Source organism: Phocoena phocoena, chromosome 12 (genome assembly GCF_963924675.1).
Source record: "Phocoena phocoena chromosome 12, mPhoPho1.1, whole genome shotgun sequence".
Taxonomy (NCBI): domain Eukaryota; kingdom Metazoa; phylum Chordata; class Mammalia; order Artiodactyla; family Phocoenidae; genus Phocoena; species Phocoena phocoena.
The window spans coordinates 43258712-43279469 of NC_089230.1; the positions used below are offsets into that span (position 1 = coordinate 43258712).

General features: G+C 39.8%; 1 protein-coding gene across 1 annotated transcript; it reads left to right on the plus strand.

The window, feature by feature from the left end:
- The first annotated feature begins 5471 nt into the window (after window positions 1-5471).
- On the plus strand, window positions 5472-13439 carry FAM162B (family with sequence similarity 162 member B). The gene is made up of 6 exons (XM_065888634.1): window positions 5472-5521; window positions 8653-8777; window positions 8923-9102; window positions 9247-9358; window positions 12778-12886; window positions 13407-13439. Exons 1-6 carry the CDS (start codon window positions 5472-5474, stop codon window positions 13437-13439), a joined length of 609 nt encoding a protein of 202 aa, XP_065744706.1.
- Window positions 13440-20758: the final 7319 nt, after the last annotated feature.

Consider the following 20758-nt stretch of genomic DNA (forward strand, 5'->3'; position numbering starts at 1 on the left):
CTGTTTCTCCAGTGGGTCAGTCAAAACACATATGTCAAAACACATACAGGGGCTTCCCTGGTGGCGCAGCGGTTGAGAGTCTGCCTGCCGATGCAGGATACATGGGTTCGTGCCCCCATCCGGGAGGATCCCACATGCCGCGGAGCGGCTGGGCCCGTGAGCCATGGCCGCTGAGCCTGCGCGTCCGGAACCTGTGCTCCGCAATGGGAGAGGCCACAGCAGTGAGAGACCCGCGTACCAGAAAACAAACAAACAAACAAAAAAAGCACATACAGAACAAGAGGAAAGGGTATGTTCCACACAGTGCTTACCCAAGTACAAAAAGATATTCTTGGACCTTCAAAATTTGTTAAATTTACTAGTTTGGAAATAGGAATTATTATATTCTGTAGATGAAACAGTAATTTAGAACACCTGGTTTGTCAGTATCTATCACAACTGAAGACAGTCTCTGACTTAGCAATTCTCCTGATAGAACATTTAGACCTCAGAAATAAATTCTCAACTACATAGAAATACATGATATTCCTTGTAAAAATCCTTAGAAGAATAAAAAAATTTTAACTTCAAACAAGTTAAATGTCTATAAAGAATTCATTAAATAAATTATGGTACATTTGTTCAATAAAAGACTGTTCAGCCACTTGAAAAAGTGAAGTAAGTTTATACGAACAGCGACTAAAAGGCCCTGCCATCTATTGTGAATGATGGAAACCAGCTGCAGAATAGTATAATTTTTGTATACATACTATATATAAAGATTGGGAAGACAAGTATCTAACTGGTAATACTAGTTTCCTCTAAAGGGCACATGATTGAGCAGACTTTCACTTTCTATGTTTTATTACTGTTTGAATTTTAATTACAATGAGCATGTTTTACTTCAGAATAAAAATTTTAAGAAAAATAATTTCTTAACCAGCCCATTTGCTGATCTGGTATTATTGCAATGAAAATCATGAAAAGCTGTTTTATATAACAAAAATAAGAAAGTAAGTGGTAAAGAACATTCTAAAAGAGAATAATAATGATAAAGGTGGGAGAACTGCCAGGAGTCAGTAGTTCTTCCAGATAAAGTAACAGTAATTAAATGATGCAATATTGAAACAAAAACAAACATAAATAAAATGGAATCTTAAAATCCAAATAAACCCATTTATATATTATATTTAAGCATTCAGTAAAATAAGAATCACATAATTCCAGGAAAGTGAATATTATTTAATAAACAGGGAGGGATAATTGTAGTGCTGTACAGGGAAAATTGATTTAGATCGAAAACTTATACCCCAAATGAACTCTATGTCAGTTATTTGGTCACAGAAATGCAAAAAGATAAAGTAAAGCATTAGTTACCAAAAATAAAGTTATGCTAACATATGAAGAAACATCATAACATTGGATTACTTGGACATTTTTTGTGTGTTTGAACTATTTCCTTAAGTCAACTTCCCAGAGTAAAACTGTTGGTGTGCTCACACACACACACACACACACAAAACACACATTTACATGGTTCTTGACAGGAGTTGGGAATCAAATTCAGAACACATGTTTTGAAAAATATGAGAGTACATATTTAGAGATAGAATTAAACAAAATATCTGAACTAAAGCCCATCCAGAACATCATATATTCTGTAATTAATTACAACAGGTAAAGTTAGAAACAACCTATGTCCACCATAGAAATAAAATAAATTATAACATTTCTTTATAACTAAATATTAAGATGCCACATAAAAAGATAAATATAAAGATTAGGCTGCAAAATGGAAATGGTTTATGATCTATAAGTGAAAAATTTTAGATGTTATGGGTACTTTACTTAATAAAGATTCTAAGGAAGCATAGAGAAATAGAAAATATTTGTGTTCAGGATGTGAGAATATGGGATAATTCTATGTTCCCTTTAATGTTATTTTAATAATATGTTATATATTTAAATATCATAATATACTGAAATGTACAGATGATAAGAGTAAGATTGTTCCCATCAACTTGCAATTCTATTGCCACTAGTTAGGGCGAAAGTAGACTATGAAGTAAATGTAATAAATGTGAACTGGATGCCCTACAGCACAGCTGCTATCTAATCCAGTTTTAATTGTCTGGAGGCTGACAATTTAATTGTCTGGAGGCTGAGAAAAATCATGAAAAAAAGCAATGCCTGAAACCATGTATGTTTTAGCAGAAAAACTATCATAGAATGTCTATTAGATTTACCTTTGGGGACTGGGGGTTGTGACACTAAACTCATAATTTGCTTCCAGGCACAGCACATAACACTTGGTAGCTCAGACTCCACACTGGCAAAATGGCTATATTAAACTCACTTTTTCTTCTGATACTTGAGAATAGTCTATACTTAGAATTTTTAACGACCAAAAAGAAATGAAAAAAAACAGAAAGTACATATATTTGAGCTGCAGAATACAGACTGTGAGCTAGTTGAGGGCAGGGACAGAACTCATCCTCTTCATATGTATCATGAGAATTTAGGAAAACTCCCCTACTCTGTAGGTGTGTATTAGTAGAACAATTTGGAATACTGTTGCCACCTAGTGGGCAATTATATTTTTACTTTTTATTTATGGTCAATAGTATAACAGGAACTAGGACCCTCATGGAACACTTTTAGAACAGCTTCATGATAAACACTTATATAGATGTTCCTGCTTAATTTAATACTAATGAATACAAGCATTAAACTAAAATATATTTTTATTAGTTTACCAAATAAAGTAATTAAGAAATGGTAATGTAAAAATATATTCTTAGGAGCGAAGAGGTTACTTTTAAATTGACCCCCCCAAAAAATTACAACTTTTAATTTTCACAGGGCAATAGTCTCTCATTTTCAACTTATATACATTTTTTTCCCTTGGGGAAAAGTATAGAAATTACCCTTATAGAACTTGCTCTTTCTTCCTAAATATTCAAACTATAATACATATGAACAAAATCTTTACAAAATCTTTAAAAACTTTTTCACCATTTATTCATTCATTTAATATTTCTTGTCGTAGCCTTTCCCTTTTCACTTAAGGAAGATCCTTTACACTTCTGTAAGGTCAGTTTAGTACAGATGAACACTTTCAGTTTTTTCCCGCCCTAGAAGCTTGTTCTCTCCCCTTCAATTATGAATGATAACCTTGCTGGGTAGAGAATCCTAGGTTATAGTTTTTTTTTTTCTTTAAGCACTTTAAATATGTCATGTCACTCCCTTCTGGCCTTATAACTCAATTTTTTAATAAAACACTTACACAACTATCAAGTGCTTTGATGGACTCTTAGAGCAGTCCAGCTTTTTATGAGCTAGGTTTCAAGATTTTAAATGACTACTAGAGGAAGCTAGGAAACACTTCAAACTCAGAACATGATGTTTGTAACAGAAGTAAAGACTACTTAACATTTAGGTACGTATGCCTCCATTCCTATTTAACCTTTTTTGCATCATCTAAACAGAACTTTGTTATTGATTCAATGTTTCACCCAGTCAGTGTCATAAATTCTTTTGTTTTAGAGTTAGCATTTAGTCAAAGTACACATGGACCTTCCAATAACAAGTATATATTCAAGGAGACAGCTGTTTTTGATATTTTTAATGCTTTATTTTTGGACAGCCTAGCAGGGATAACTCTTGGATGTTTTGTAGTACTAAGCTTTTGAGAAAAGGTGTTTAATCTACACTTTCTGGTTGAATGAAAGAATGAAGGAATAATGAACAAATAATAGCTGATTTTTAACCTCTATAACATTCTCTCTCCTAGGCTATACAGTTTTTTTTTTTTTTTTTTTCGCGGTACGCGGGCCTCTCACTGTTGCGGAGCACAGGCTCCGGACGCGCAGGCTCAGCCGCTCCGCGGTATGTGGGATCTTCCCAGACCGGGGCACGAACCCGTGTCCCCAGCATCGGCAGGCAGACTCTCAACCACTGTGCCACCAGGGAAGCCCTACAGTTTTAATCTTAAAAAATTTCCCTAGATTTTGGGTTTTTTACCCAACCCAGACCTCTTGTTGGAGAGCTCTGATAATTTAAATGATTTGTGGTATTAGTGCCCTGCCAATTATCCTTAACAAATTCTGTTGTTAATCTTCATTATCACAATCATAAATAGTAAATAATAATTAAGTGTCCATTTGTAGATAGTGGTGAAAGGAGAAATAAAAAAAAAAAACACCTGAGACTCTGTCATCTTAATTAGCTATGCCTAGATATTATTAGACTTCACATTGGAAATTAGAAATCGGTACGAGTAGCCCGAAGTAAAAAGGTTCAGAAGAGAAAAAAGAAAATTATTTTGATAAGTTGATTTTTTAAATTCCTGAATAGGGAAAACATTCAAATAGGCCAGTTCTCTGTCTCCAAGAAAACATGATCATATAAACCAAGAGAGAGACAAGCAGCTGAAGGAAGCTGAAGAACTGTATGAAGGCACGTAGGACAAGAGGTAATTGTCTTAAGGGAATATAAGGTGGCATCATTCACATCATGATTATGAAATAACAACCCTTCTTCAATTGCAACTATATAAGTAAGGTATTATATTGTACACTTATAATGGGTAGGATTAATTTTGCAAGACCACTTCCCTATACGTGTATGAGGAGGGTGGCGTGGGACACGGAGCTGGAGAAGCACTGGCAAGTCATCATAAAAGGCTATTGCAGGATACAGATTTGAAGCACATAAAGTCATAATTGTGCCTCAAGTGTGAAAAGTCTGTAGCAAATTCAGTGTTGGGGACCATAAAATCCTCACTTTGTCATACAAGATTATTACTAGGGGGCTTCCCTGGTGGCGCAGTGGTTGAGAGTCTGCCTGTCGATGCAGGGGATGCGGGTTCGTGCCCCTGTCCGGGAGGATCCCACATGCCGCGGAGCGGCTGGGCCCGTGAGCCATGGCCGCTGAGCCTGCGCGTCCGGAGCCTGTGCTCCGCAACGGGAGAGGCCACAGCAGTGAGGGGCCCGCGTACCGCAAAAAAAAAAAAAAAAAAGATTCTTACTAGGAATTTTGGAGTTTGAAATTGATCACGGGAGCCAGAGGATGCTCCACCAAAAATGATTAGCAATTACACACAATCTGGCATATATGAGTCTTAATAGACATTCAAGTAGGCTACAAAAATAACCCTTCAGCCAACGAATGTGAGAGACATGACCATTGCAGATGCCTCTTCACTGTCCTGGGGGCAGTTTGCATACATAGTACTTCATAAATATGCATATATTTCAGATTTGCTATTTCTAGAACGAATACAAGCTATGTATTATTGAAAGTATGAAAGGTTTTGATCAGGGCAGGAGCAGTTAATCCAACCTGGTTTCTTCTGAATGTATTTTTTCAGACTAATGTTTAGAACAATGGGACAATAAGCAACTCAACCAGTCAGAACTCAGCCATGCCCTGATGAGCACTGGTCACACACACAGTGCCTACCCAGCTATACAAGCCAGAGCTAAACCGCGATGTTAATTGACAGTTGTTGTGCATCACTATTAGCACAGAGTAATTCAATGTAACCTACCTACATTGCTTAGTGACATTTTAAACGTCTAGGGATATGACAAGGGCATGGATTTGAATCAGACTATGCAAAATATCAAAGCAGAAGACTTTGAAAGAGTCCTCCCTGCCTCATCATAATATTTTTTCAGGTCGTTTTTGTAGTCTGTGGATAGGGATGTAGGGTGCAGGGTTAGAAAAAGAAATAGGAAAGAGATTGGCGCCATGAAAGTTTTATATGATAACATCCATGTTTTAGAAAACTATCTCTGGAAGCTAGGCAGAGAAAAGACTGGAGAAAGAACTGACCAGAGATGAGGAAAATACTTTGGAGGTCATTACAATAGATGGTTGAGAGAGAATAAAATACTGAACTACAGCAGTGAAAATGGGATTTAAAAGGAATAACATGAAGAGCTGTATATAGATCTTTTTTTTTGGTTTTGAGATCTCATTTTGAGCTTTTGCTGGTGTCCTCAGCACATGCTTAGGACCTAGCAGGTAATCAGGCGCTTGCCTGGACCACCCACTTGATAAGGTTGCCAGAACCACTGGAGGCCACTGTAAGCTGGCTCTGCAGGGAAGCTGTCACTTTAGTAACTTTCCCTACAGAGAGACTAGTAGGGGATGGGAAAGCAAGTTAGTTAAGGTCCCTCCCGGCTCCTCCTTTGGAAGCAAGGCATTTCCTGATGAGGGAATATAGTGCCAGCCAGACTGGGAACTTCTTGGGGACTGCAGCAGTCTTTGCATTTCCTGCCTTAGCCCAGTACAGAGCACACACTAGCTTTCAACAATAAAAAATAACAATAATTTTTAAGTTACCACACTTTCCACTTAATCTATGAAATCACTTTATTTAAAAATTATTCCTAGCTATAGCAGTATACCTTAAGAAGTAAATAAATTAACTGTAGGAAATGGGAACATAAACCATACTGATCAAAACAAGCCTTGAAGGAACAAAACTGAAAATAGTATATGCAAATTAGATGAACCATTGGACTGAGAAATAACATAGTACAGAACGTGTAAACTGAAACCACTGTGGATTAATAATAAACTCTGTGAGGAGCAAAGATTTTTGTATGCTTACCTGCTATGCTGTAACCTCAGAGCCCAGAACAGTACCCAGCACATAGGAGACATTTAATGAACATTTGTTCAATGAACAAACGAACTGTCCTGGTTTAAAAGAAAGAAAGAAAGGAATATAATTAGTTTTTCTTCTATTAGAAGTTGATTCGAGTTTTTGGTGTTTTTTTTGGTTGTTGTTCCAATTCTAGAGCTAAAGAAAAACATCTCTCATGCAACTGTGTTTTTTTTTTTTTAATGTAGAACACTGCCGAATAGTGATATTTTAATTGCATCAGGAACAGAGAACAGAATGCAAACTGTTCTTTTTCTCATGACATAAGCCACAGCTCTCTTGCCCTGTGGTTCTGCAATGCTAGAGAAGCTTGAGAGAGAAATCATGTATAGATACCTGACATCTGGTTCTCTCCAGGGAAATAAACTTATTTAGTTAGTTTAATATTCCTTGGTTAGTATATATATAATATTATAATATATTATAATATTACAGTAATATATAATATTACTGATTGGCTGTTTCACACAGATGTTTTTCTCTAGCTCTATGGGTATTTTCAGTAATGTGAAGAAAAATAAAATACTAAAGGAGAAAACAACCCATTTGAATAATGGGAGGATTTTCAAGTAGCATATTCCTGCAACCATCAAATATTATCTATGGCAACGTACTTTTTCAGGTAGGAATTCATTCTGTTCATCATGCAACATGTCCTCAAGTATTCAATCTTTTCTTAAACTAGCCCAGATAGAGTCTATTTCATTATTGAAGCTTTTCATTCATTTTTTCATCTATTTAACAGATTAAAATTAAGTATCTACCAAGTGCCAATGTTTCAGCTACACCCTTAGGGAGCTCATTGCCTCCTACAGTTCCCTACAAGAGATTTCATGAATTAAAATGCCCTTGTGTTTGGGGACTAGTTAAAGAATGTGAAGGGAAAGAAACATCTTTAAAGTGTTATGAACGTACCAGGCACATTTAGAGGGGCATCTCTAACCATCCTTTTTAAATAGCATCCACCCCATGCCTGCTTACTTTTTTTCATCCTGCTTTTTTTTTTCTTCATCTACTAAGCCCCACTTGACATTGTTCACTGCTCTATACCCAGCTCTGAGAAGTCGCTGGCATAGAGTAGGGTTTTTTTGGTAGTTGTTGCATGAACGAACTTGAAAGGAAGCAACTCTTATTTTACAAATGAGACCAAGACAAACGACTTAAATGATTTGCTTATAATTGTGCAATCCTTAAATCACAAATTAGGGGATTAAACCTTAGTGTGAAGGCAAAGCTCATGGTTCCTTCCACAATTGTGTCTCTAAATGCATATTTCTTTACTGAGATATGAATCTGTCCTCTTTTGTTAAAACGTCATTATGTGAAAGACCCAGAGTTACAGAGATCTTGCCTTCAACAGCCTGGACAGTCTAGTTAGGAAGGAAAGAAATATGTGGGGATCCAACTAAAAGTAGGGCAGTGTCTGTGTTGGGAAGGGACCTCCGAGACAGTAAGGAGGAGGGTGCGCTAGCCTGGCTGGGTCCTGGAGAGCACTTTAACGTGGCTGGGGTCTGTAGTCCCTGGAATGTGAGGAAGTAGACTAGGTAGATTCCTTCGGAGTAGCCAGCTTTCCTACAAGCCCTTTCTCTGAGTCCCTGTTCCCATTTAGATACCAGAGAAAAGTGGATTCTCCCCTCTTTTTGAGAGGGAAGATAGAAAAAAAGCTCATTTTGAAGGGAGTTTGAAGAGTTTGTGGTCTAAGAAATAAAGAGGTGGAGAAAACCAGTGGTAGGAACTGAGGTCGTTTTACCTGGAAAAGAGAAAAGGACGGGAGTGGAGAGTGGGGTGAAGAGCTAGCTTCAAAAAACCTCTTCATGGGAAAATCAGAAGTTCGTTGAAAGTCCTGACACTTACTTGGTAAACATCTGAAGCGACCTGAACTTGAAGGCCTGACTGTTGCCCTTCTCTGGAGGAGAGGGTTTAGATTTATTATCTTGGGCACCAAACAGTGGAACCTAAAAAGCTCTGACGGAAACTCGTTTCTACTCCACACCAAGAAACGCCTTTAACACGAGCGGCACGGAGCTGCCTCAGGAGGAAAGTAGTCCCGCCGTCAGGTCGCTCCCGGGCCCCGCCTGGCGACCGTCCCAGCCCCCGTCCCGGGTCGCCGGCTGGGGGCGCAGTCCGGGAACGCAGTCCGGGAACCTAGGGGGCGCACGACAGACTCCGGCTGCGCCTCCGGGGCTCCCCTGGGAGCTGCGCGGGGCGGGGCAGGCGTCCCGGGAGCTCGGTCCCAGGCTCCGGCTGGGTTTCGGCCGGGAGACCAGGGCGCAGCTTGCTCGCCAACGTCGGGCGCCTCCTGCACCTCCGCCTGGGGCGCATCCCCCGCTGCGCCCCGGGAGCGCCCCCAGAAGCCGCGCGGCTGCCCGTCACGTCTCTCCGGCCCCCCGGTCACCCCCAGTACTCCAGCGGCGGGGCCCCCGGCGGCTCGGAGCCCCCAGGCTCCTGTGAGCAGGGACTGGGAACGGCCTGGGAGGGAGGGGTCCGCGGAGAGGCGGGCGAGGAGCCGGGGCTGGGGGACGGAGGCGTGAGCGTGCACTGGTCTTTGTGCCGTCTCTCGGTGCCTCCGTACATCCCTGTCGCTGTCGCAGCAGGGAAGGCCCATAGGGTCCCCGCCGAGCACAAGCCGTCGCAATTAGACAGGGAAATCCTGCTGTGGATCGGGCGTTTCACAACGATGGAGGAGATCCCGCCTCGGATTCCGTAAGTGTGGCCTGTGCCCGGCCCGGGTTGCGTGCGCCCGGCAGGGTCGGCGCCGGGCCTGGGGGTCTCGGGGTCCATCCACTTCCCGACCTCTGCGCACCTTGGAGCGGAGGCGGCCGCGGAGCCACACAGGTCTTCACAGTAACACCTACCACCTTAAGGAATTTACCCACGCCCCCCGAGTGCGGTTAAATGCCAGGCTCCGTGATTGGGCTGTGGGAGCTAAGCTAAGCTTACAGAGAGATTCTTGAAGTCGGGTGAAAATCCAGAAGTTCAGTGGGCACTTCCACCGTCGCTTAGATACCCGCCCCCAGCGAGCTCCGGGCCATGAGACAGTGGAGTATACTTAGGCCAAACGGAAGGCACCGGCCTTGAGTGCACCCGGGTGGCTGAGAGGGAGAGGGGCTCTGGCCTGGGAGGGGAGGGGTAGGGAGGGCGGCTCCCTGAAGCACCCAAGGAAGCATCATGGCTCGAGGGGTGGCTAGAGAGTCTCTGGGAAGAAGCCACATTCATGTGACCTCCTCTTCTGGGGTGGGAGATGTCAGGTGTACGCGGTCCTGCAGCCCTCTTGAGTACGGGTTTACTCGGACTGGAGACCCACGGCGCATCAGCGTCGCTGGCCTTTTCATCATCCCAAACCCAGGACAGAGATTCGCTTGATAAAACTTAAGCTGACAACTTCAACTCCAGGGTAAATGTAATATGTCTTTTTTTAAAAAAGTAAATGTAACCTGTAAAAACCATCTTTCTACAGCTTCAGTTTATGCAAAGCCCAAAAATCTTACGGGAACTTTACAAGGCAGTGGTTACAAGGGGAAGGAAGGAAACTAAGGATAACATCAATCTACAACTTTTTGAACTGATCTCAAAAAAAAACGGGAGACTAGAACTATAAAATCAAATAAAGATTTCAGATGTTCAAATATTATATTTATATGATGTAATCAATGCCTATTAGAATGGATAATGGAAACTGGGCCTACATCTTGTTCTGTGCATATTGCCTACACTTTTATTGATTGTTAATTTATTAGTCACCAAAAGCATCTCAAACAAATGGAAAACAAAATATGGCGGGAAATGTTCATTCAATTATGAATTCTCAAACATTTTTATTCCTTTCTTGTATCAAATTTAATGAGGAATGGACATGGAATTTGAAATAACATGGAATTTGAATCTGTTTTCAGCATTTATTCAACCACGAAGATGTTTTTTAATATTATAAAGCAAATTTTGTTTTCCTTGAGATCTATAGCCTCTAAAGTAAAGACTTAGTCCAAAGAAGAAATTAGCCCCAGAAAAGCTTAAAAAGACCATCTTCAGTGTTTTTGGATTTTGAATTCTAGTGCTACACAACAGAGTAATCAAAAATGTAAAGAACCTGCATTATTGTAAATTAATGCTTGTCAAGAGAACCTAGATCCATTTTAGCATGGCTGTATATATGAAGAGACCCATTTTACAGAAATAATTTAATTTCCCCAGGATCACAGTCAAAAGAAATATTATAGGGCTTCCCTGGTGGCACAGTGGTTAAGAATCCGCCTGCCAATGCAGGGGACACGGGTTGGAGCCCTGGTCTGAGAAGGTCCCACATGCCACAGAGCAACTGGGCCCATGCGCCACAACTACTGAGCCTGCGCTCTAGAGCCCGTGAGCCACAACTACTGAGCCTGCGTGCCACAACTACTGAATCCCGCTTGCCTGGAGCCCATGCTCCGCAACGAGAGAAGCCACCGCAATGAGAAGCCCACGCATCACAGCAAAGAGTCGCCCTGGATTACCACAACTAGAGAAAGCATGCACGCAGCAATGAAGACCCAATGCAGCCAAAATAAAATAAAATAAAAAGAAATATTATAAACAGAAGAATTTAACTTTGAGCAAGGTGCCTAGAAAAAGTATTGTAGTTTTGGGTTGAAAACATGAAAGTATTTGAATATTTTATTATTTTCTATAATTTTTTAAAAGCATTGCTATTTAGGAGAGCTATGCCTCCTAAGCCAAATGTTAGATTTACAATATAAACAGCTTTCATTTTTATGCTTTTAATGGACATATAATTAAGTGACCTATAATTTTTGGACCATACACTAATGATATTTAATAATGACTGTACTTTTTCTTTTCTTTTCAGTGTTAAACTGATTTACACTAATGATATTTAATAATGACTGTACTTTTTCTTTTCTTTTCAGTGTTAAACTAATTTGGTATAGCTGTTCAAAGCCAGATGGATGGGTAAAAAAGATCAGATCTTTCAGGTTCCATCTGGAACAAAAGTCAACAACAAGTATAATCTAATAATGTGCTAAAATTCATCTGCTGACAACTACCTTAAAACTTACATTAATCTGCCTAAAATCTGAGGAAAGCAGGCTAGATATTGGTTTTCTGTGTTCTTTCAGCTAGTGGAAAGTTAAAGAAAAAAATTTTCATTTTTAAGAAGAATTGCAAATTGTCTTCCTGGAATTCTTTTTTTATGTGACTACATTCTATTTAAACTTGACAAAGATAAAAAATACTGCTGAATACATTTTCAAAAGTCATTCTTTAATTGTATGTATTTATAAACTGCCACTTCATATTACTGCAAATTTTTAAAATTTATTTTATCATAAAAGCCTACAGGCATGATTACTTTTGTAACACTACTTTGCTAAAATCTGGATAACTTGCATATAACTTTATTAATAAATAAGACTATGCAGTATTCAAATAAGCATATAAAATGTCAGAATAATAATAAGAAAATGAAGGTGTGTTTGTCTTTTCTTCAACAAATCACTGTGATTTTGATCACTTCTTTTGAGAACTTCATGCAGAAGCCACGAAGGAAACACCCATTCCCTAATAGACATTCTCACAAAATATATAATGTATAATAGCAGTATAATAAGAGTCATCTTCACAAAATGTATAATAGTTTCTTTAATGGAGTCAGGATGGGAGGGGGCAAGAAGAGATTTGGAGGCTAGTGAAAAACCAAAATGATGAAAGTAAGTTTTCAGAAACAACCTGTTCAAAACTGAAAACAAAGCCCACTTAATAACACAGGGGCCAAATGAACATGAGTCATAGACATACATAGGCATTAATTCTTACTTTTATCCCAGTCAGTGAAACAAAAATGATGGCGAGCCAGGTCATAATCTCCAGTAGTTATATTTTGAACAGTTAAAAACCAAATATACTGCATTGTCATTTCATAGTGGCTAACATTATTTAGGACCTGAATAAATACCTGTTAACTTGAAATCGGTAAGATAATGGGCTAGCATTTGGAAATCTTTCACATCTGCCATTTGCATTCGGGGACATTTTTGGAATATTTACATAAAAAATCATTGTTTATTATGCCAGTCGGAAAATCATATTGCTTTAATATAATTAACAGAATACACATCTTGGTTTAGGCCAGAAATGATAGATGCTGCAAGTAACAAAGTACAACTGAAAGCTTGTTACATAATGATTGGACTCACAATCATCGCCTGCTTTGCAGTGATAGCGTCAGCCAAAAGGGTGAGTACCTCTTTAAAGTAAAGATAGACTTGTGAATTTTAAGAAGGATTATGAGCTTTGTTCTCCTTTGGGGGATTACTGCTGTTTTCTCAATGTAAGAACAATTTCATCTCAGACACCTTGAGCCACCTGCATATATTTATCATACTGGAAACAGCATTGTTCATGGAAATTTGAGTCAACAAATTAACTATATGGACAGGAGGGACAGAAGTTTGTTTCCATTTATAAGATAAGCAGAAACAAAAATAACAGTTTATAACATGGTTAAAATCTGCACAGGAAGAACTTTGTTGTATGAAAGTTATCCAGACTACATCATTCCTTAAATCATGAACTCAGTTAGCTATTGCATAGAATCATGAAATAGTTAGAAGTGCAAAAGTTGGAAATGATGACCAAGGTGGGCTAGTTTGCCTGTATCCTGTGTATACGCCCTTTCCTTGTCATCTCCAATATGTAGTTTCTAGAGGGGAATTAAGAGCTAATTACTGTCTAATTTTGCTTCTTGCTCCCCCAGATTCTTTCATCTGCTGATCACTTTTTACCATGAAGAGCAGCCCCACAAATATTGGGAGATATCTGATACATCTCTGTGAGTCATCTGTTCTCTACTCTTAATTTCTCCATCCGTAACAGCTTTCCTCTATTTTGAGCTCTCCTCTGGACACACTCCAGTTTATCAGTGTCCCTCTTCATTGTGATACCTGCAACTGAGTCCCTTAGAGTGCGATTATAACCTCTTTGTTTTTGAACACTGCATTTTAGTAACACAGCCAGAGTTGGAAATAGATTTTGGCAGCCACATCACACAGAATAGTTTGCCTGGATCCATCTTCACTCTCCAGGCACATTTAGCCAATGACCATTCTGCCTAGACCTATGGTCCTGCTCTTCTTTACTTCTCAGGTTTTCAAGGGTATTTGAGCCCAATATTTCACACAGGGACTGGGTCTTCTGAGCTTACTGATGTTATATACATGTCTCCTCATTTCTGTTGGCTCAGCAAAGAGCTTATGCTTTGAAATTATTCTCATCAAATGGAAAATTTCTTAAATGTTTGCTGGGCTGAACACTTAAACATAGAAATAAAGAAATTCAGTCATCTCTTGTTTTTAACCTATCCTAGATAAAATGACTGTCTACCCAGTTGGTGATTCTCTAGCTCCTAAATGAGAGATTGGATTTTGATACTACCTGGACCCTCCGTGTTTCATACCATCTTCCCTTGGTTCCTTATGCTTCAGCCACACTAGTTCTTTTTTGTTTTTTAAGGTGTCAGACCCTTTATTCTCTCTAGGCTTTCCTTCCTTCTCTTGGCCTTACTGTAGCTGACTCATTCTCCTTCTCAGTGAGAGCTTCCACGACCACCCCATCTGAAATGGCCTTGCTCAGGCACTCACTATTTTATTATCTTTCCAACTGCTCTTGAGTAAGTCGTTATATACCAGCAATCCTGTTGACGCCACTTAAGACTATATGCACAATTGGACCACTCCTCACCATCTCTCTTGATATCACCCTGGTCTGAAATAACCACCATCTGTTGCCTAGTTTATTGCAGTATCTTTTAAATGGTCTTACTCTGTCTCTCTTGCCTCTCTCCAATTCACCTTTCATTTTGAATAATTAATGCATGTACCCTAAATAAGATGGTGTCATATAGAGATGGAGAAATGGTTAGCAATTTGAGATGTATTGGGGGGTCAAAAGGATAGAATTTTGTGGTAAATTCAATGTGGGAAGAGGAGAGAAAAAGGAAGAATGACATCAAAAAGCCTGGGGTCTTGCTTTGAGCACCTAGATGGATGGTGCTGCCATTTGTTGAGATGTCTAAGGCTGGGGAAAAAACTGATAGGCATGACAGGCAACATATGTCAAGTCCTCTATTTCGGATATACTGAATGTGAGATGCATATTAGACTTCCATCACTATCTATTTTTATTTTTTCTGCTAAGGACTTTGTTCTTCAGTCTGAGGACCTATAGCTTTCCTCACTTCTGAAAAAGTCTAAGCTGTTATCACTTCAAATATGGCCTCTTTCCCCATTCTGACTATTCTTCCCACCTGTTAAAAATATATGTTGGGGGGGAGACCTTCAAGATGGTGGAGGAGTAAGACGTGGAGATCACCTTCCTCCCCACAAATACATCAAAAATACATCTACATGTGGAACGACTCCTACAGAGCACCTACTGAACGCTGGCAGAAGACCTCAGACCTCCCAAAAGGCAAGAAACTCCCCACGTACCTGCATAGGGCAAAAGGAAAAACAGAGACAAAAGAATAGGGATGAGACCTGCACTTCTGGGAGGGAGCTGTGAAGGAGGAAAGGTTTCCACACACTAGGAAGCCCCTTCATGGGCGGAGACAGGGCTTGGCTGGGTGGAAGCTTTGGAGCCACGGAGGAGAGCGCTGCAATAGGGGTGCAGAGGGCAAAGTGGAGAGATTCCCCACAGAGGATTGGTGCCGACCAGCACTCACCAGCCTGAGAGGCTTGTCTGCTCACCCGCCGGGGCAGGTGGGGGCCAGGAGCTGAGGCTCGGGCTTCGAAGGTCAGATCCCAGGGAGAGGACTGTGGTTGACTGCATGAACACAGCCTGAAGGGGGCTAGTGCGCCACAGCTAGCCGGGAGGGAGTCTGGGAAAAACTCTGGAACTGCCTAAGAGGCAAGAGACCATCGTTTTGGGGTGCACAAGGAGAGGGGATTCAGAGCACCGCCTGAACGAGCTCCAGAGACGGGCGTGAGCCGTGGCTATCAGCACAGACACCAGAGACGGGCATGAGATGCTAAGGCTGCTGCTGCAGCCACCAAGAAGCCTGTGTGTGAGCACAGGTCACTATCCTAACCTCCCCTCCTGGGAGCCTGTGCAGCCTGCCACTGCCAGGGTCCCGTGATCCACAGAAAACTTCTCCAGGAGACCACACCGTGTGCCTCAGGCTGGTGCAAGGTCACACTGGCCTCTGCCGCCACAGGCTCACCCCGCATTCTGCACCCCTTCCTCCCCCCGGCCTGAGCGAGCCAGAACCCCCAAATCAGCTGCTCCTTTAACCCCGTCCTTTCTGAGTGAAGAACAGGCGCCCTCAGGTGACCTACACACAGAGGCGGAGCCAAATCCAAAGCTGAGCCCCTGGGAGCTGTGAGAACAAACAAGAGAAAAGGAAATCTCTCCCAGCAGCCTCAGGGGCAGCAGATTAAATCTCCACAATCAACTTCATGTACCCTGCATCTGTGGAATACCTGAATACACAACGAATCATCCCAAAATTGAGGTGGTGGACTTTGGGAGCAACTGTAGACTTGGGGATTGCTTTCTGCATCTAATTTGTTTATGGTTTTATGTTTATCTTAGTTTAGTATTTAGAGCTTATTATCATTGGTAGATTTGTTTATTGATTTGGTTGCTCTCTTCCTTTTTGTTTTTAATATATATATATATTTTTTCCTTTTTCTCTTTTTGTGAGTGTATATGTGTATGCTTCTTTGTGTGATTTTGTCTGTATAGCTTTGCTTTTGCCATTTGTCCTAGGGTTCTCTCTGTCATTATTATTATTATTTTGCATAGTTTTTAGCACTTGTTATCATTGGTGGATTTGGTTTTTGGTTTGGTTGCTCTCTTCTTTCTTTCTTTTTCATTTTAATAACTGTGTTTTATTTTATTTTTTCTTTCTTTCTTTTCTCCCTTTTCTTCTGAGCCATGTGGCTGACAGGGTTTTGTGCTCCAGCTGGATGTCAGGCCTGAGCCTCTGAGGTGAGAGAGCCGAGTTCAGGACATTGGTCCACCAGAGACCTCCCAGCTCCATGTAATATCAAATGGCAAAAGCTCTCCCAGAGATCTCCATCTCAGCACTAAGAGCCAGATCCACTCAATGACCAGCAAGCTACAGTGCTGGACACCCTATGACAAACAACTAGCAAGACAGGAACACAACCCCACCCATTAGCAGAGAGGCTGCCTAAAATCATAATAAGTCCAAAGACACCCCAAAACACAACACCAGACGTGGACCTGCCCACCAGAAAGACAAGATCCAGCCTCATCCACAAGAACACAGGCACTAGTCCCCTCCACCAGGAAGCCTACACAACCCACTGAAACAATTTTAGCCACTGGGGACAGACACCAAATACAATGGGAACTACGAAAATACAGGATGCAAAAAGGAGACACCAAACACAGTAACATAAAAAGAATGAGAAGACAGAAAAACACACAGCAGATGAAGGAGCAAGATAAAAACCCACCAGACCTAACAAATGAAGAGGAAATAGGCAGTCTACCTGAAAAAGAATTCAGAATAATGATAGTAAAGATGATCCAAAATCTTGGAAATAGAATAGAGAAAATGCAAGAAACATCTAACAAGGACCTAGAAGAACTAAAGATGAAACAAGCAACAATGAACAACACAACAAATGAAATTAAAAATACTCTAGATGGGATCAATAGCAGAATAACTGAGGCAGAAGAACGGATAAGTGACCTGGAATATAAAATAGTGGAAATAACTACTGCAGAGCAGAATAAAGAAAAAAGAATGAAAAGAACTGAGGACAGTCTCAGAGACTTCTGGGACAACATTAAATGCACCAACATTCGAATTATAGGGGTTCCAGAAGAAGAGAAAAAGAAAGGGACTGAGAAAATATTGAAGAGATTATAGTTGAAAACTTCCCTAATATGAGAAATAGTTAATCAAGCCCAGGAAGCACAGAGAGTCCCATACAGGATAAATCCAAGGAGAAACACGCCAAGACACATATTAATCAAACTGTCAACAATTATATACAAAGACAACATATTAAAAGCAGCAAGGTACAAACAACAAATAACACACAAGGGAAAAACGATAAAGTTAACAGCTGATCTTTCAGCAGAAACTCTGCAAGCCAGAAGGGACTGGCAGGACATATTTAAAATGATGAAGGAGAAAAACCTACAACCAAGATTACTCTACCCAGCAAGGAACTCATTCAGATTTGACGGAGAAATTAAAACCTTTACAGACAAGCAAAAGCAGAGACAGTTCAGCACCACCAAACCAGCTTTACAACAAATGCTAAAGGATCTTCTCTAGGCAAGAAACACAAGAGAAGGAAAAGACCTACAATAACAAACCCAAAACAACTAAGAAAATGGGAATAGGAACATACATATCGATAATTACCTTAAATGTAAATGGATTAAATGCTCCCACCAAAAGACACAGACTGGCTGAATGGATACAAAAACAAGACCCATATACATGCTGTCTACAAGAGACCCACTTCAGACCTAGAGACACATAGAGACTGAAAGTAAGGGGATGAAAAAAGATATTCCATGCAAATGGAAACCAAAAGAAAGCTGGAGTAGCAATTCTCATATCAGACAAAATAGACTTTAAAATAAAGACTATTAGAAGAGACAAAGAAGGACACTACATAATGATCAAGGGATCGACCCAAGAAAAAGAGATAACAATTGTAAATATTTATGCACCCAACATAGGAGCACCTCAATACATAAGGCAAATACTAACAGCCATAAAAGGAGAAATCGACAGTAACACATTCATAGTAGGGGATTTTAACACCCCACTTTCACCAATGGACAGATCATCCAAAATGAAAATAAATAAGGAAACACAAGCTTTAAATGACACAACAGACCAGATAGATTTAATTGATATTTATAGAACATTCCACCCAAAATCGGCAGAATACACTTTCTTCTCAAGTGCACATGGATCATGCTCCAGGATAGATCATATCTTGGGTCACAAATCAAGCCTTGGTAAATTTAGGAAAATTGAAATTGTATCAAGTATCTTTTCTGACCACAACGCTATGAGACTAGATATCAATTACAGGAAAAGACCTGTAAAAAATACAAACACATGGAGGCTAAACAATACACTACTTAATAACGAAGTGATCACTGAAGAAATCAAAGAGGAAATCAAAAAATACCTAGAAACAAATGACAATGGAGACACGACAACCCAAAACCTATGGGATGCAGCAAAAGAAGTTCTAAGAGGGAAGTTTATAGCAATACAATCCTACCTTAAGAAACAGGAAACATCTCGAATAAACTACCGAACCTTGAACCTAAAGCAATTAGAGAAAGAAGAACAAAAAAACCCCAAAGTTACCAGAAGGAAAGAAATCATAAAAATCATATCAGAAATAAATGAAAAAGAAATGAAGGAAACGATAGCAAAGATCAATAAAACTAAAAGCTGGTTCTTTGAGAAGATAAACAAAATTGATAAACCATTAGCCAGACTCATCAAGAAAAAAGGGAGAAGACTCAAATCAATAGAATTAGAAATGAAAAAGAAGTAACAACTGACACTGCAGAAATACAAAAGATCATGAGAGATTACTACAAGCAACTCTATGCCAATAAGATGGACAACCTGGAAGAAATGGACAAATTCTTAGAAATGTACAACCTGCCAAGACTGAATCAGGAAGAAATAGAAAATATGAACAGACCAATCACAAGCACTGAAATTGAAACTGTGATTAAAAAATCTTCCAACAAACAAAAGCTTAGAACCAGATGGCTTCACAGGCGAATTCTATCAAACAACGGGAATAGGAACATACATATCAATAATTTCCTTAAATGTAAATGGACTAAATGCTCCGACCAAGACACAGACTGGCTTAATGGATACAAAAACAAGACCCATATATATGCTGTCTACAAGAGACCCACTTCAGACCTAGAGACACATAGAGACTGAAAGTAAGGGGATGGAAAAAGATATTCCATGCAAATGGAAACCAAAAGAAAGCTGGAGTAGCAATTCTCATATCAGACAAAATAGACTTTAAAATAAAGAGTATTAGAAGAGACAAAGAAGGACACTACATAATGATCAAGGGAATCAATCCAAGAAAAAGAGATCTCAAACTCTTCCAAAATATAGCAGAGGGAGGAACACTCCCAAACTCATTCTACGAGGCCACCATCACCCTGATACCAAAACCAGACAAGGATGTCACAAAGAAAGAAAACTACAGGCCAATATCACTGATGAACATAGATGCAAAAATCCTCAACAAAATACTAGGAAACAGAATCCAGCAGCACATTAAAAGGATCATACACCATGATCAAGTGGGGTTTATCCGAGGAATGCAAGGATTCTTCAATATACGCAAAACAATCAACATGATACACCATATTAACAAATTGAAGGAGAAAGACCATATGATCATCTCAATAGATTCAGAGAAAGCTTTCGACAAAATTCAACACCCATTTATGATAAAAAACCCTGCAGAAAGTAGGCATAGAAGGAACTTTCCTTAACATAATAAAGGCCATATATGACAAACCCACAGCCAACATCGTCCTCAATGGTGAAAAACTGAAACCATTTCCACTAAGATCAGGAACAATACAAGGTTGCCCACTCTCACCACTCTTATTCAACATAGTTTTGGAGTTTTAGCCACAGCAATTAGAGAAGAAAAGGAAATAAAAGGAATCCAAATCAGAAAAGAAGTAAAGCTGTCACTGTTTGCAGATGACATGATAGAGTACATAGAGAATCCTAAAGATGCTACCAGAAAACTACTAGAGCTAATCAATGAATTTGGTAAAGTAGCAGGATACAAAATTAATGCACAGAAATCTCTTGCATTCCTATACACTAATGATGAAAAATGTTAAAGTGAAATCAAGAAAACACTCCCATTTACCATTGCAACAAAAAGAATAAAATATCCAGGAATAAACCTAAGGAGACAAAATGCCTGTATGCAGAAAATTATAAGACACTGATGAAAGAAATTAAAGATGATACAAAGAGATGGAGAGATATATCATGTTCTTGGATTGGAAGAATCAACATTGTGAAAACGACTCTAC